The sequence below is a fragment of the Rhincodon typus genome, unplaced genomic scaffold (genome assembly GCF_021869965.1).
Source record: "Rhincodon typus isolate 14 unplaced genomic scaffold, sRhiTyp1.1 hic_rhity00001252, whole genome shotgun sequence".
Taxonomy (NCBI): Eukaryota; Metazoa; Chordata; class Chondrichthyes; order Orectolobiformes; family Rhincodontidae; genus Rhincodon; species Rhincodon typus.
In genome coordinates, this window is record NW_025966890.1 from 10,746 (window position 1) to 27,030 (window position 16,285).

At 44.0% G+C, this 16,285-nt stretch overlaps 1 protein-coding gene across 1 annotated transcript; it reads right to left on the bottom strand.

Annotated features, from left to right (window-relative positions):
* Positions 1 to 348: 348 nt before the first annotated feature.
* On the bottom strand, positions 349 to 3,433 carry LOC125481209 (compound eye opsin BCRH1-like). Its single transcript, XM_048592453.1, has 2 exons — positions 3,322 to 3,433; positions 349 to 1,247 (listed from the first exon to the last, which is right to left on the bottom strand). The coding sequence occupies exons 1-2, from the start codon at positions 3,431 to 3,433 to the stop codon at positions 349 to 351; spliced, it is 1,011 nt and encodes a 336-aa protein (XP_048448410.1).
* Positions 3,434 to 16,285: the final 12,852 nt, after the last annotated feature.

Consider the following 16,285-nt stretch of genomic DNA (forward strand, 5'->3'; position numbering starts at 1 on the left):
CTGTGTCAGGCAGCAGAATCAGTGTCATGTGATGACCATTTACACCCTCCAAATCCAAAGATCGGCTGTAACTGTGAGTACCATTCACCTGCCGACCTGCCAAAGTTAATAAAGACTGGCTGAGCCTCGTTCACTTCTATACGGTCCTCATGCACCACTTCAACATCTGATACTTCTACCTGGCTGGATACTAACCTCTCTGAAACACTCCACGACTATAAAGGACAAGTCATAGCCTGACTTAGTCCACAACACTTTCCAACTCGCCTCCTTTCACCCTAGTGTTCAGATGGGGCCAGAATGTGAGTGTATTTATAACCTGGGTGTTAGTAGGTGCCCAACGTAGGATCACTGTTTAGTTAATTTAGCCAATAGTCTAAAGGGATATATCACCACTTGCTCCAATTGTCCTCTGAACCTCGACTGGGTCACGGCATAGATCCCAGTGTTAGTGCAACAACTCAGGAGCTGGAGCATGAAGCCTAAATCTAGAAAATATGCAGGTACCACGATTGTGTCACCCAAATGTTCAATTTGCTTAAGTATAGAGGTCACCGTAAATACTGCCCACAACACAATGAAATTGCCAGAAATAGCAAACAGTAAGATAATGGATTTCCTTCGACTCTCCATCTCGGTGTCTCTGGGACTGTGCCCAATTCTGTGAGCTCGGAGTCTCCTGCGGGCTCGGCTGTTCACTAAAATGTGTCTGACAGTGAAAACGTTGAGCAGCAGAATCAGTACAAATGGGACACAGGGTGTGAGAATGTAGTGAGCAATTTCAATAGCCGCCCATAACTCTAAATTAGCATCGCCTAATTCTAGACCACAAAATACAGGATCATTCATAAAACGATACCTATTGTTGTACATAAAATACAAGATTATGTTCTTTAAACAGCTCAACACCGTCACTGTGCCCAGAACTACAGCAGCAGTTTTCTCGGTGCAATATTTTGTTTTCAGCTTCTGGTTACAAATGGATACAGATCGATCAAAAGTGAATGCGACAGTGAACCAGATGGAGCAGTCAGTGGCTGCATAAAGCAGGGCAGCGTGAATGTTGCACGCACCCATATCCTGCAGAAACATAAAGTTTTCTCGATAAAGAACAGGAATATGTCTCAGTATCAGGTCGAGGATCACCACGAGCAGATCTGCCGTTGCCATGGCCACAAGGTAGACAGTGACACATCTGGAGAGGCCGCACTGTCCACGAGAAAGGATTACAATAGTTATCACATTAACTGAGAAAGGAAACATAAGCATTAATAAACAGGGTGCAGGAGGCTGTAAAAGCCAACATTCAGCATTCCTCCCCTCCACCACTGACACTGACTTGGTTGACAATGTACAAGGCATGATGAGTAAGCTTGCCGATGGCATTAAAGTAGGCACTATCGTGGACATTGAGGAATGTTATCAAAAATTGACACAGGATCTTGATCAGCTGTGGGAGTTGTCAGAGAAGTGGTAACTGGATTTTAATATAGATAAGTGTGTGGTGTTGCAGTTTGAAAAGTCAAATTAAGGTAAGAATTTCATCGTGAGTGGTAGTGCCTTAGGAAATGTGGTAGAAGAGAGGTACCTTGGAGTTCACCCCCATATTTCTTTGAAAGTGGAGCCACAAGTAGACGGGGCTGTGAAAAAAAAGCTTTTGCTATAGTGGCCTACATCAGGCAGGGCATTGAGTATAGAAGTTGGGAAATTGCCCAGGACGTTGTTGAGGCTGGAATTTGAGTAATGTGTTCAGATTTGATCATTTTTTATAGGAATGATGTTATTTAACTGCAAAGAGTGTTGAAGGAATTTACAAGAATGTTTCCAACGAACAAGGGATTGAATGGTAGGGTGTTGTTGGACAAGGTGCGACATTTTTGTTTAGAGCATAGGAGACTTAACGGGGGTCGGGGTGGGGGGCGCGGTGTTTAAAGGAGTGTACAATATCATGAGAGGCATGGATGGGGTGAATACACCCAGTCCGTTTCCCTTGGTTGGAGAATCGAGGACAAGAAGGCATCACTTTAAGGTCAGAGGGGAAAGAATACATGTAAATCTGTGGTAGAACTTTTTCACACAATATGTACGCATGCAGAATGAGTTGCCAGCAGAAGTAATTGAGGCAGGTAAATAATAATAATAATAATAATAAACATGTTAAGACATTTTGACGAAAACAGGTATACGAAAGTTTTCGAACAATAAGGGCCAAGTGCAGGGAAATGGGATTAGCGTGGATGGGCATTTTGTCCGGCATGGACCAGGTTTGGTCAGTCTCCAGAGCGCATGAGTGAGCGTGTGTGGTGTCTGAAAGAGTAAGGACAACAGAATTTGGAATAATTAGGTGTTTGTGAGAGAGTGTGGGTGAATGTTTGTGTGTTCATGTATGAGTATGAGCTTGTATTTTTGAGAGTGCATGCGTGGGTATTTCTGCGATGATTTCTGCGCATGTTTATCTGTGTGAGAGAAGGAGTCATGCTAGAGTATTTGAGCGCATGTGCGAGTATGTGCGCCAAAGAGAGTGTGAGTGCATGTCTGCGTATGATAGAGAGATTGCCTGTGCATGAGCCAGTGTGAAAGTGTGTGTGAAATGTGTGAATGTGTGTATGAGCGTGTGTGCAGAGCAGAGAGCGTGAGCGTCCATGAAAATGAGTGTGGGTTTGTCGAGAGTGAGAGAGTGTGTGTCAGAGACAGAGAGTGAGTGAGAGGGTGTGTGCATGAAACGCTATGAGTGAGGGAGTGTATCTGTGCGAGAGTATGTGTATGAAAGAATATGTGTCAGAAAGGGTGCGTGTGGGAGAGTAAGTGCAATTTTGAGAACATGCGTGTTTAGAAAGAATGTTTAGACAGTGTAAGTGTGAGGACAGTGTGTGTAAGAGAGTCAAACTCTGATCGTCTGTGTGTGAGGGACAGAGAGTGTGAATGCGTGTATATCTGAGAGAGAACATTTCACGTCTGAAATATAACGAAAAGAGCTACCATGTATAATATACAAAGCCGTTACAGTCTACTAAAAATAACAAATCTTCTGTGGAAGATGTCATGTCGTCCTTCCCCACTCGGTATCAGGGACCTAGACACGTACCAACAAATGAATTAATCCAACTTGATTTTACTCGTCACTGTGACAATGATGTAAGGTACACTTTTATAACATAGGGTTAAAAATCACCACATACACTAAAGGGCTGAGAAGGAACTAAAACATATCCTTAAGCAAAGCTGGACTAAATCGGAATACAAAACACAGCGAGCAAATGAGGAGAAAAAGCGAAATGAATAGCGTAGTTTGTAGAATTGATAGCCGAGATTATTACTTACGGGGCACACTAACAGCCGCAAGTAGCGGGAAGTATATCCTCTCGATATCCCGAAATATATCCAGCAGTTTAAACACCTTCTCGTACCATGAAACTATACCAGCCAAATTCATAATGCCTCTGCCGTCGGTTGGTGGAGGGTAAATCCATGGAGTGCAGCCGGCTCAAAGCGGAATCTTTATATAGAACAGACATAATAGTCCCTGAGAGATGAACTTGAGCTGGCATTAATTCATCATGAGCACCTGAGCTCTGATAATCAGATTTCTTGCTGCTTTTACAGTCACTAGGCAAATGAATTCACTCAAAGCCTTCCAATACAGACTTGATTTCAGTGTTGAAGCTGAAATGCAACAAGGGAAATAAATTTTGAAAGTTGCAGTGTGTCTGAGTCACTGTTTTAACCAAAGTGAGAGTCGGAGCGCATGTTTGTAGGTACACAGCGTAATGATTTCGGGCTGAAACGTTTCCTTACCAGTTTCTCGAATGCTGCCTGGCCTGATGTTTTTTTTTTCTAGCCTCACACCTACAGACTTTAAAACACTATAATTCTGTGTTTAAATCATGCACTGAATTCGGATAAAAACATTCAGTTTTAATCAACGAGGACTGTTGAAGGGATTCATGCACTTTTAATAAAAAAGTTACCTTGCACTCATTGTAAGTGCTGTTTACACAGCTGCCAGCTGGGGAATTGTGGCAGTTATAGATGAGATGAAGCCAAGCGTTGTCGGAGAGTTAGAACAGAACTGGCGATTTGACTGGTAGCGTGCTCAGTGATGGAATTACAGTTATTGTGATTTACAGCAGAAAAAAGAAGGCTTTTCAGAAAAAAAAACCTTGTTTAACAAACCCAACTACTGAACTGTTTAAATCCAATTTTCCAATATTTGGCACCTAACATTGCATGCGGTGGCACTGTAAGCGCGCTTCTGAAGACTTCTGAAATGTACTCACCGTTTCTGCAAAAAACCAATCTTACAGGCATTGACTTCGAGATTCTCACCATTGTCTGGATAAAATAGTTTTGCCTCACATGTCCTCCAAACTTTCTGGCACTCACCTTAAATCAATGCCTACGTGGTGTCTGATCCCTCAATCACGGGAAATATCCAAACTGTCTACCACTCATAATTTTCTTTACATCTCAGTCTTTCAATCCCCTCTACTCTAATTTAAACAATGTCAGTTTCTCCAAACTCCTTTAATGAATAAATCTCTCCAGCCCAGGCAACATCCGAGGAAGTCTCTGCACTGTCTCCAGTACAATCACCTTCTTCGTATAATATAGATTACAGACTTGCTCACAATATTCAAGCTGTGGCCTAACCAACTTTTAATACTGCTCCACCATGACATCCCGGCTCTTAAACTCTTTGCCTTGACAAATGCTTAACATCGCTCCATTTTATACCATCTGCCAAATTATTAACATAAGTGCGTTTTGGCCAGAAAAAGTGTCCTGCTGCCAAACAATGATGTGTTTCAATCTAGGGGAGCTGAACAGCTTGGGGAGGGGAGAGTTGCATTGTGGAGTTGGGGGGGAAGAATCAGATCTCCAGAATCTCTGAACTATTCTTCAGGAAAACAAAACTGTCAAGTGTCAACATAGCCAGTTTATTCCCACTCATCACTTGCTGTTTGGCGTTTAGTTACAAAAAATACCTCCCTAGATGTGGACTAGTTACCTTGCGTCTTTGTAAAACAAGGCGAAGTACTTTGAGAAAGAAGGTCGAGAAAAATCGTTGTGATTAACAAAAGGATCATCTCAGTGTGCCGTGTGGATAGGGACCAAAGTACCGCTTTCTGATTTTCTCCTTTTCCAGGAGCACCCATATGTTTCACCCTGCGTGCATCTGTGTATGGAGGACCGTTGATGATTGAGTTAGTGCTATAATTGATATAGTGATATGTTGATGGTTCACGATTGCTTATCTGTGACATGAGGCTGCCTGTTTGTAACGTTCAGTGATTCTGGGCAAGAACAGGAATCTGCTCCCTGCTTTCTCTAAACTTAGGACCAACTGGCCAGTCAATTGAGAAATCCTGTGCCCTTCCTAAAATGTTGTGTGGAATAGTGGAGCATTGATATGAAAAGTATCGCCCTTGGGATTGCTGACACTTCAGTACTTTACCAAAGATGACCTGGTACCGTGGAAGACAGCAACCTTTGACATACTCGACCCATTTCCGGATTTATACGCTCAACCCTTCGCTTCTGGGCAAATAAGTCTGGCAAAATGTTGCAAAAAATTAATAATATCATTATATTTTGTGAGAACTTTGAAAATAGTGGGGATTGAATGTCGTTCGAGATGCAAGGCAATGGAATAGAATGAGGTCATTGCCAAAAACAAAGTACGTTGACAGGTGAAGCAGACAACATCTGTCCTTCAATGTCAAAGGATGTTGTCCAGGGCTATGGCAGCGCAAAATAAAATAGAGTGCGAGTTAATGCATGAGGCGTGAATGCAAATGAGATGTCGCGGTAAAAACTGTGTTGAATCTGAAGTGATTTAGCGAAATAATTCTGACAGGTCAACATTTGAAGCCAAAACGGTGTGTGATGCTCTCAGAGAGATTGAACAGGTCCGGCCGCATCAGTGGAGGGAGAAACACAGTGCACGTTTCGAGTACAGTAACCCTTCCTCAGAATTATTAGGAGCTTAGAAAAGATTTATTCATGGCAATGATTGGGAGTGGAATGTGGCAGCAGGGTGGTTGGGATAGCGTGTGGAGCGGAGTGACCTGATCAGTGGAGTCAAAAGGCAGAGTGGGAGACAGAGAAAGAGCGAGAGAGGGATAATGTAGGGATAGACAGACAAAGCGAAATTTCATGGTGAGCCAGGGGAAAATGAAATCCAGATAACTGATAATGGGATGGGGAGGGATTTGAGTCTGCTGTTTGTTCTGGTGAAATGGGTGCTGGCCATACAAAATGCATTGTTTTTCATGACTTCTTCGTGGTGTGAAAATGATAAGGCGCAAGAAATGGAATAATCATTGTCTGAAATTATTGAACTCGATATTAAGCCTTGAAGGCTGCAATGTCTCCAAGCGGAAGAATGTTTGTCCACGAACAGGCACCACCAGAGATTGTGTCATAAATGAGGTTCGACTTGCATCCAACAGTATCTATCCAGCTTCTGATGAGGTGAAGAGCTTGTGCTTGCGTATTATAGTGGAAGAAGTCTTTGCTTCTCAGCAAGTATTAGTCCAACGCCCTGCAGAGAGCTGATTTATTTTCCCACACCCATGGCTGTGACTGTGACCCTTATCCAGTAGCTCAGAGAATTTTCAGTTTGTGTTCCAATTGCCCTGTGCCTCCTGTAAGAAAATGAGTGCAACCTTGAGACAGGAAATTGAATAACAGGACATTCTGACCAGCAAAGGAATCATCTCAGCAAGGCCTGTGGACTGGGGATAATGAACTGCCTTCCTCTTTTACCCCTTGTATCAGAAAAAAAGTTACTTATTTGTCTGTCTGCTATCGGGAAATAGAGCAAAAAAAAATCTTAGACCCATCAGGCATATCATTACATTCTCCAACATTTGGCTCATGGACTGGCATGCTTCGGCATTAGAAATGTACATCTGAAACCTTCTTCGAAGATAAAAGCAATTCTGCCTCCAAAACCCTTCTCGCCAGTGCCTTAGAGTTACTGAATCAGACAGTTCAGAAGAGGCCCCAGTTCTGAGGACGGGTCAACGGACCCGAAACGTTAACTCTGATCTTTCTTCACAGATGCTGCCAGACCTCTGAGCTTTTCCAGCAACTTCTGTTTTTATTCCTGATTTACAGCATCTGCGGTTCTTTCAGATTTTACTTTGACAATCGTGTCTCCCGTCACAGTTAAACTGGTACATTCTAGGCAACATCCTGCTGAATCTACTCTGCATGCTCTCCAGGGCAATCACATCTGTGCATGCAACACTGCAGCGGTGGTCCAGGCAAATCCTGCACAGTTCTTAAGCTGAACCGGACTTTCTGGATAAACAGAAAGGTTGGGAAACCTTCAGGGACAGGTTTAGAACATAGAACATAGAACATAGAACATTACAGCGCAGTACAGGCCCTTCGGCCCTCGATGTTGCGCTGACCTGTGAAACCAATCTGAAGCCCATCTAACCTAAACTATTCCATTATCATCCATATGTTTATCCAATGACCATTTAAATGCCCCTAAAATGGGCGAGTCTACTATTTTTGCAGGCAGGGCATTCCACGCCCTTACTACTCTCTGAATAAAGAACCACCTCTGTCCTATATCTACCACCCCTCAATTTAAAGCTATGTCCCCTCGTGCTAGCCATCACCATCCGAGGAAAAAGGCTCCCACTGTCCACCCTATCTAATCCTCTGATCATCCTGTATGTCTCTATCAAGTCACCTCTTAACCTTCTTCTCTCTAATGAAAGCAGCCTCAAGACCCTCAGCCTTTCCTCATAAGACCTTCCCTCCATACCAGGCAACATCCTGGTAAATCTCCTCTGCACCCTTTCCAATGCTTCCACATCCTTCCTATAATGCGGTGACCAGAACTGTACGCAATACTCCAAGTGCGGCCGCACCAGAGTTTTGTACAGCTGCAACATGACCTCATGGCTCCGAAACTCAATCCCCCTACCAATAAAACCTAACATACCGTACGCCTTCTTAACAACGCTATCAACCTGGGTGGCAACTTTCAGTGATCTATGCACATGGACACCGAGATCTTTCTGCGCATCCACACTACGAAGGTTTATTACCTCACACCCCTCCCTCCAAAATCAAAGCCTCTCCACTGTCGACAAGGCATATGTCAGGAGGCTGATGGAATATTCCATATTTGCCTAGATGAGCGCAGTGCCGATAATACTCAAGAGGTTTGACACCATCCAGGACCGCCTCCGCTCGATCGTTGTGTGAACCGCCCTCAATCCCGCCAAACTGAGGCACAATCACAGCAGGGTGTACTGCCTACGAGGTGAACTGCGGAAATTCAGAGGCTCCTTAGAAGGCATCATCTAAATCCAGGACCCTTGAGATCGACAATCATAAAACTGTCGAAACCCTGCAGCGTTGAAGTGGGCAAGTCAGCTCACCGAGTCCACGCCTATCCTCCGAAAAGAATCGCACTCAGACCCATCCTCTACCTTACCTCGGTGAACTTGGGATACCCCTGGCGAAGCCACATTGTCTGCACATCCGTGGACATTATGGGCAGTTTAGCATGTCCAATTCACATGACGTGCACAACTTTGGACTGTCGGTGGAAACTGTAGAAGGTGGAGGAAAACCACGCGGACATGGGGAGAATGTACAAACTCCACAGTGTCATTTGCCTGAGTGTGGAATCAAACCCAGGTCACTGGTGTTGTGAGGCAGTCGTGATAACCACTGAGCATAATGCACAGAGACGGACAAGGATGGCAGATACATGGAAATACCATCTTCTGCAGGTTCCACTCTGAGGAATTCAACATCTTGACTTGGAATTTTATTGCCATACTTTCAATTCCTCTGCATCCAATGAAGTTGTATGTTATCCACAGCACGTGGCCTGCAGCAGGTCAGAGATCACAATCCAGGATAAAGCGGTTCGCTTTTTGAAGACAGAGATGCAGATGAATTTCTTATCTCAGAGGGGAACGATGCTGTGGAATTCTTTACCGTAGAGCGTTACCAATGCTGAGATAGAAATGTTTACTTTTAATCATGAGGGGAAACCGTGGTTATGCGGAAAGGCAGGAGTGTGGAATTGGGGAGGTGTGTATCTCAGAGATGCCCATGGAGTTCTAAGAGGACGAGACAGCATCAAAGCAAGAAGCATTTCCCAATGATCGGAGATAGTCCAGAGCTGGGGCAGTTTGCAGTCTAAGGATAAAGATTAGAGCAGGGAAGACGGCAAATTTGATCCTCCAGAGAGTGGGGCGAGATTGCGGAGTTTTCTGCAACATGCAATACCGTCTTGTAGACAGCACACACTGATGTGATTGTGCAGCAGTCATCGATGGAGTGAATGTCGAAGGCGGAGGTCAGTGTGTTGAAACAGTTGGGGGAAGATACGTCAGGCAGGGCGACTGCTACATCCGTTGGTATTGGTATCTAGCTTCTCGAATGTTGTTGGAGCTTCCACAATCCAGGCATTTGGGGATCATTCCACCAAACTCATGACTTGTACCCTGTTGATGTGGGTGAAGGAATCAGGAGCTGAGTTACTCGTGGCTGGATTCCTATCTGAGCGTCTCTTACAGCCATAGTTTTGGTACGTTTGTTTCAGTTCTGTTTCAGGTCTTGGTAACCCCCAAGATGTTTATATGCAGATATTCAGTCATGATAACATCATTAAACGTTAAGGCGTCGATGGTTAGATTGTTTCTTGTTGGAGATGGTCATCACTCAGTTATTGATAATGGGGTGGGGGTGGCATTCGGTGATGGTAATACCATTGAGGATTTATGATATGATGGCGAGATTCTCTGTTGTTGCCGGATGGAAATTGCCTGGCATTTGTGTGGTGCACATGTTAATTACCCCTTGTCAGCCTAATGCTAGATTTTCTCCAGGACTGACTGGATTTGATTAGGGATTGCTTCAGTACCTGAGGAACGGAAAATGATATTGGATACAATGCACTCATTTTCGAACACCCCACATCTGACTGTCCAATGGAGGGAAGGTCATCGATGAAGCAGATGAAGATGGCTGGACGTAGGAAATGCTCCTACTGAATTCCTGCCGAGATGTCCTGGAGTTGAGATGACTTACCACCAACAACTTCAACCGTCTTTCTCTGTGCCAAGTATGACTCTAACCAGGGCAAGAGTTTGGCCCGGATGCCCATTTAATCCAGCACAGATGGAGATCCTTGATGCCACCCTCGTTCAAATGAAGCATTAATGTGAAGAGCAGTCACTCTCAAATCAATTCTGGAATTCAGCTGTTTTGTCTATGTTTGAACCAAGACTGTGATGAGTTGAGACGCTGAATGGGCCTCGTCCCAAACCAAAACAGTGATAGAGATTCTACGCCCTTGAAATAGGCCTTTCGGTCCACTGAATCCACATTACTATCTTCTCCAATACCATTGTCCAGTTCTTTCCTTGTAGACTTACTTGCTACTGTGTTTCACGTGTTATTCCCAAAATCTCTTAACTCACAGAATCAAAGCGGTGTTATGTGCAGAAGACGGCCGTTCAGCTCATCAAAGCCCATGCTATTTCTATACTCGGGATGCCAATTTTCTAGTTTTTCGCCATTTCCGAACAACCATTTCCATGAAAATAACCATCCAATGGCTCTCCTCTGAACCTGTTTCCAAAACAATTCCAGGCAATACATTCGACACTCTAACTATTCACTGTATGATAAAACGTTCCCTTACATCATCCTTGATACAATTGCATACCTCTTTAAATATACCTCTCTCACTTTACTAATTCTTTTGGAAGTGGGAAGGGCTTCTACCTATCTCCTCTGTCCAGCCTCCCGCTCGTGATTTTGAAAACTTCCATTAGAATTCCCTCACAGACAATTCATCTCTCCCGGAAACAGTTCCCAAGTTCCTCATTCTCTCCTGATCCGTGAAGATTCTCATTCCGGCCCCAGTTCAGGTAAATCACATTTACTCTCTCTCTCTCTTTCCGTCTCTCTGTCTGTCTGCCTCTGTCTGTAACACCCTGACACGAACACCCCACCCCCCGCCTTTCTCTCTCTCTCTCTCTGTCTATTTTACAGAGGAACAGTTGCTGGATGTCTTCAAACACATAATGGTGGGTAAATTCTCGAGACCTTGATCAGATGGGCCGGTGGACCGAGGAGAGGCAGATGGAAGTTAATTTAGATAAATGTGAGGTGGTGCAGTTTGGAAAGTCAAATCAGGGCATGGCTTATACACGTAATGGCAAGGCCCTAGAAAGTGTCACTGAACAAAGTGAACTTGGAGTGCAGGTTCATACATTCTTGAATGTATAATCACAGGTAGACAAGTTGGTGAAGAAGGCGTTTCATATGATTGCCTTTATGGTTCGGTGCCTTGCGTTTCGGAGCATGGAGGTGATGGTGCAACTGTAAAGGCTATTTTTTTAGGCTCTAATGCGTACAGTTCTGGTCACGGTGCTATAGGAAGGATGTTATGAATGTTGAAATGGTTCAGAAAATATTTACAAGGATGTTACCTGATTTGGACCATTTGAACTATAGGGAGAGTCTGAATCGAATGGGGCTATATTCGCTGGAGCATTGAAGGCTGTGGTATGACCTTATGGAGGTTAATAAAATCATGAGGGGTACAGGCAAGGTGAATCGCCAAGGTATTTTCCCTGGAGTGAGGCAGTCCAAAACTAGCGCCGTAGGTTTAAGGTGAGAGGGGAAATGTTTAAAAAGGACCTTATGGGCAACTTTTTCACACAGAGTTTGATGTATGCATGAAATGAGCTGCTAGAGGAAGTTTGTTACAATTACAACATTTAAAAAGCATCTGGATGGGGAAATGGATAGGAATGGTTCAGACGGATATGGACAAATGGGAAAAGATTAATTCAGGAGATCTGTTTGGCTTGACCGAATGGTGCAGAAGTGTCTGTTTCCTTGCTGTATGACTCTCTCTGTCTGTCTGCATCTCTCTCTCTCTCCCCCATCTCTCTCCACTCTCCTTGTTTCTCCCTCCATTTCCACGTCCCCCTCTCTCTATTCCCACCATCCCTCCCCCTATCTGTCTGCTACTCCCAATAGTAACTTGCTAGTGAGCTCCACGTCAAAACTTCTTCCATTCTCAAAAGACATACTGACCACTGCAGACTCTCTTCCATCCCTTAGCTATTTTATTGTATTCACAAGTAACTTCAGAGACCCTCCATTTACCAGCAAATGCAACGCTCTACACTGTCTTTCAACAAGCACCAACAGGATAGTAATCGTCTGGGGTTAGGTGCAGAGTAAATCTCCCTCTACACTGACCCCCATCAAACACTCCCATGACAGGGAGTTCGGTGCAGAGTGAATCTCCCTCTACAGCTTCCTCCATCAAACAATCTCAGGGACAGGAAAAGCACGGGGCTATATACAGTCAAGCTCTTTCTACATGATGCCTCATCAAACATTCATGGCGACAGGCTGTTGGATACAGAGCAAAGCTTCAGCTACATTGTCCCAATGAATACTCGCAGGACAGGACAGCGGGGTTAGATGCAGAGTACAGCTACCTCTACAACATCCCAAGCAAACACTCCCAGGTCAGTGACATTTGGTTAGTTACAGACTAAAACTACCTCTAAACTATGCACACATCCACATCAAACACTCTCAGGTCAGGAACAACACAATGTGGAGCTGGAAGAGCACAGCAGGCCAGGCAGCATCAGAGGAGCTGTAAAGCTGAAGTTTTGGTTCGGGACCCTTCTTGAGAAATGGGGGAGGGGGAAGGGGGCTCTGAAATAAATAGAGGGAGGAGCTGATAGGTGGGACAGATGTCGAACAGGTCAAGGAAGTGGGGATGAGAGGGAGGGTTGGTCATGGGATGAGGCCGTGGGTGGGGAGGTTCTGAAGATTGTAAAGTCCACATTGAGATCATTGGGTTGTAGGATCCCAAGGCGGTATATGAGGTGCTGCTCATCGAGTTTCCGGTTGGCGTTCAATACAGAGTGAAACTCTGCCTATACTGTCGCCAGCAAGTATTCCCAGGTAGGGCCATCACTTGTTCAGTTACAGTGCGAATCTGCCTCGACATTGTCCTCATTAATCACTCTCAGGACATGAACATAACAAAATTGCAATTCTCTGCACTTTGTATCCTCCAAGAAAGGTCAGAGGTTGAATTTATGAAGTCATGACGAATTATTTTTCAGCCTGATTGCAGAAATGCTGATTAGTTCAAATCCCAGAGGGTCATCTGTCTTGACAGGCCTCACCTTGAAAATTCCCAGTGATTCCACGTAATGGGTATTCACTAAAATAAATTTACACAAGGCTGTTGTTATTTAAAAGCAGAGTATAAGTTTATTGCATGAAAGAAACTAATCACCAGCTGCCTGTAGAGAGAAAGCAGTTTGTTATATATGAGCATCAACATTGAAATAAATATTCAACCTGTTTCCCAGCATTGTCAATTACTGATACTCAAACCCAGAGGACACACGCCCGCTTCTTATGTTTGGAGTGATTTTTCTGTGATTCGTTATCAATCCCTCTTGCATGATGTACACAGGTTTGGTTGATCGTACATTTCATGCATGGCAACATATGATGATATGGATAGATGGATGGATGGATGAATGGATCGATAGAAAGACAGATTCATAGGTACATAGGAAAATGGATAGATAGATCAGTAGATCGATCGATAGATAGATAGATAGATATTTCAATTGATCGATCCGCTTCAGGCAGCAGAATTGGTGTCGCGTCCATTACATTTTACGCGTCCAAACACAAAGATCAACAGTAGATGTGAGTAAAATCTACCCCGTGACCTGTCACAGTTATAATAGGACTAACTGAGCCCCGCTCATTTCTATACGGTCTTCATACTCCACCATTATTTCCAATAATTCTAGCTGATTGAATATGGACAGTTCTGAAACACTCCATGACTATATGAACAGTCGCTGCATGACTCAACGCCTTCTAATTTACCACAACCCATCCCAGTATTCTGATTGGACCAGTATGTGAGGGTATCTACAACCTGGATGTTAATAGGTGCCCATCGTAGAAGCAATGAAAAATTTTTTTGTCATTAGTGAATTTAATTCTGGAAGAATTCATTGTTAACACTGGTTAGTTAATTTAGCTAGGAGACTGAAGGACTACATCACCACATTCTTAAATTGTCCTCTGAACCTAGACTGGGTCACGGCGTAGATGCCAGTGCCAGTGCAACAACTCAGGAGCTGGAGCATGAAGCCTAAATCTATGACATATGCAGGCACATCGCCTGCGTCACCCAGATCAACAGTTCGCTCAGTTATGGAGGTCACAGTAAACACTGCCCACAACAGAATGAAATTGCCCGAAATAACAAACAGTAAAATAATAGATCTCCTTCGACTCCCTATCTTGGAGTTCCTGGGACTCTCCCCATTGTCGTGAGCCCGGAGTCTCCTGCGGGCTTTGCTGTTCACTAAAATGTGTCCGACAGTGAAAATGTTGAGCAGCAGAATCAGTGCAAATGGGAGACAGGCTGTCAGAATGTAGTGAGCAATGTCAATAGCCGCCCACAACTCTAAAGTTAGCATCATTTAATTCTAGACCACAAAACACTGGAACATTTAAAAAAAAACGATAAGTGTTGTTGTACATAAAATACCAAATTATGTTCTTTAAACAGCTCAACACCATCACTGTTCCCAGAATCACAGCAGCAGTTTTCTCGCTGCAATATTTCATTTTCAGCTTCTGTTTACAAATGGCCACAGATCGATCAAAGGTGAACGCGACGGTGAACCAGATGGAGCAATCGGTGGCTGCATAAAGCAGGGCAGCGTGAATGTTACACACATCCATATACTACAGAAACATAAAGTCTTCTCGGTAAAGACTAGGAATATGTTTCAATATCAGGTCAAGGATCACAACGAGGAGATCTGCCGTTGCCATGGCCATGAGGTAGCCAGTGACACATCTGGAGAGCCCACTCTTTCCACGGGAAAGGATTACAATAGTTGCCACATTAACTGAGAAAGGAAACAGAAGTATTAATAAACAGCATTCATGAGGGGCTGTAAACGCCAACAGCACTGACACTGACACGTCTATATCGATCATTTGAATGAGAATGTACAAGTCAAGATTGGTAAGATTGTGGATGACACAAAAATAGGCGGTATCCTTGACATTAAGGAAGTTTATCAGAAATTGCAGCAGGACCTTGATCAGCTGGGCAAGTGGGCTGGGAGATGTCAACTGGAGTTTAATGCAGATAATTGTGAGCTGTTGCAGTTTGGAAAGTCAAATCAAGGCAGGAAGTCCATGGTGAATGATAGTATATTAGAAAATATGGTGGAACAGAGGGGCCTTGGAGATGGATTGCACAGTTCTCTGAAAGTAGAGTCGCAGGTAGACAGGGCAGTAGAGAAGGCTTTTGGAACACTGGCCTTCATCAGACTGGGCAAAGCATATCATAGTTAGGAAAATATATTGCATTTGGACAGAATGTTGTTGAGGCCGCATGTGGAGTATTGTGTTCAGTTTGTTCACCTTGCTGTCGGAAAGATGTCATTAAACTGCAAAGAGTGCGAAAGAATTTACCAGAATATTCCCAGGACTCAAGGGGCTGAGTTATAGCGATAGGTTGGACAGGCAGGGACTTTCTTTTATAAGAGTATCGGAGAGTGAAGGGAGGGATCGGATAAAAGTGTATCAGATCATGAGAGGCACGGAGAAGGTGAATGTACACAGAATTATTCCCAAGTTCTTGGAATCGAGGTCTAGTGGGCATCAGTTTAAGGTAAGAGGGGAAACAAGACATGGGAACCTGACGTGCAGCTTTTTCACACTGAAAGCGGTACGCATACAGAATAAGCTTCCACCAGAAGTGGTGAGGCGGGTAATTTAACAACATTTAAAAGACATTTGGTTGAATACACGGAGAGGAAAGGTTTAGAAGCAAGTGGGCCAAGTGCAGGGATGGACAGTTTGGGCCAGTCTCCAGAGCGAATGAGTGTGTAGTTATCTAACAGATCAAGAACAAAAATGTGAGTGAATAAGCATGTGTTTGTGAGAGATAGTGCGTGAATGTTTGGATGTATATATGTGAGTGTAGGCTTATATTTGTGAGATTGTATGCATGTATCTCTGCGATGATTTCCATGCAAGTCTGTATGTGTGGGAGAAGGAGTCATGTGAGAGTGTTTGAGCGCATCTGTGAGTTTGAGCCCGAGACAGAGCGTTGGTGTATGTCTGTGTGTGAGAGAGATTGTGTGTGTAGGACCGAGTGTATGATAGAGTGTGTAAAGCGTGTGCATATGTGTGGGCACATGTA

What these genes read in the sequence shown, in the direction of transcription:
- LOC125481209 (XM_048592453.1), bottom strand. Translation starts at nt 3,433, where the DNA reads ATGAATTTGGCTGGTATAGTTTCATGGTACGAGAAGGTGTTTAAACTG. An exon ending in TGCGGCTGTTAGTGTGCCCC is followed by an intron (nt 1,248 to 3,321) that starts GTAAGTAATAAT and finishes TTCCTTTCTCAG; the next exon opens with TTAATGTGATAACTATTGTA.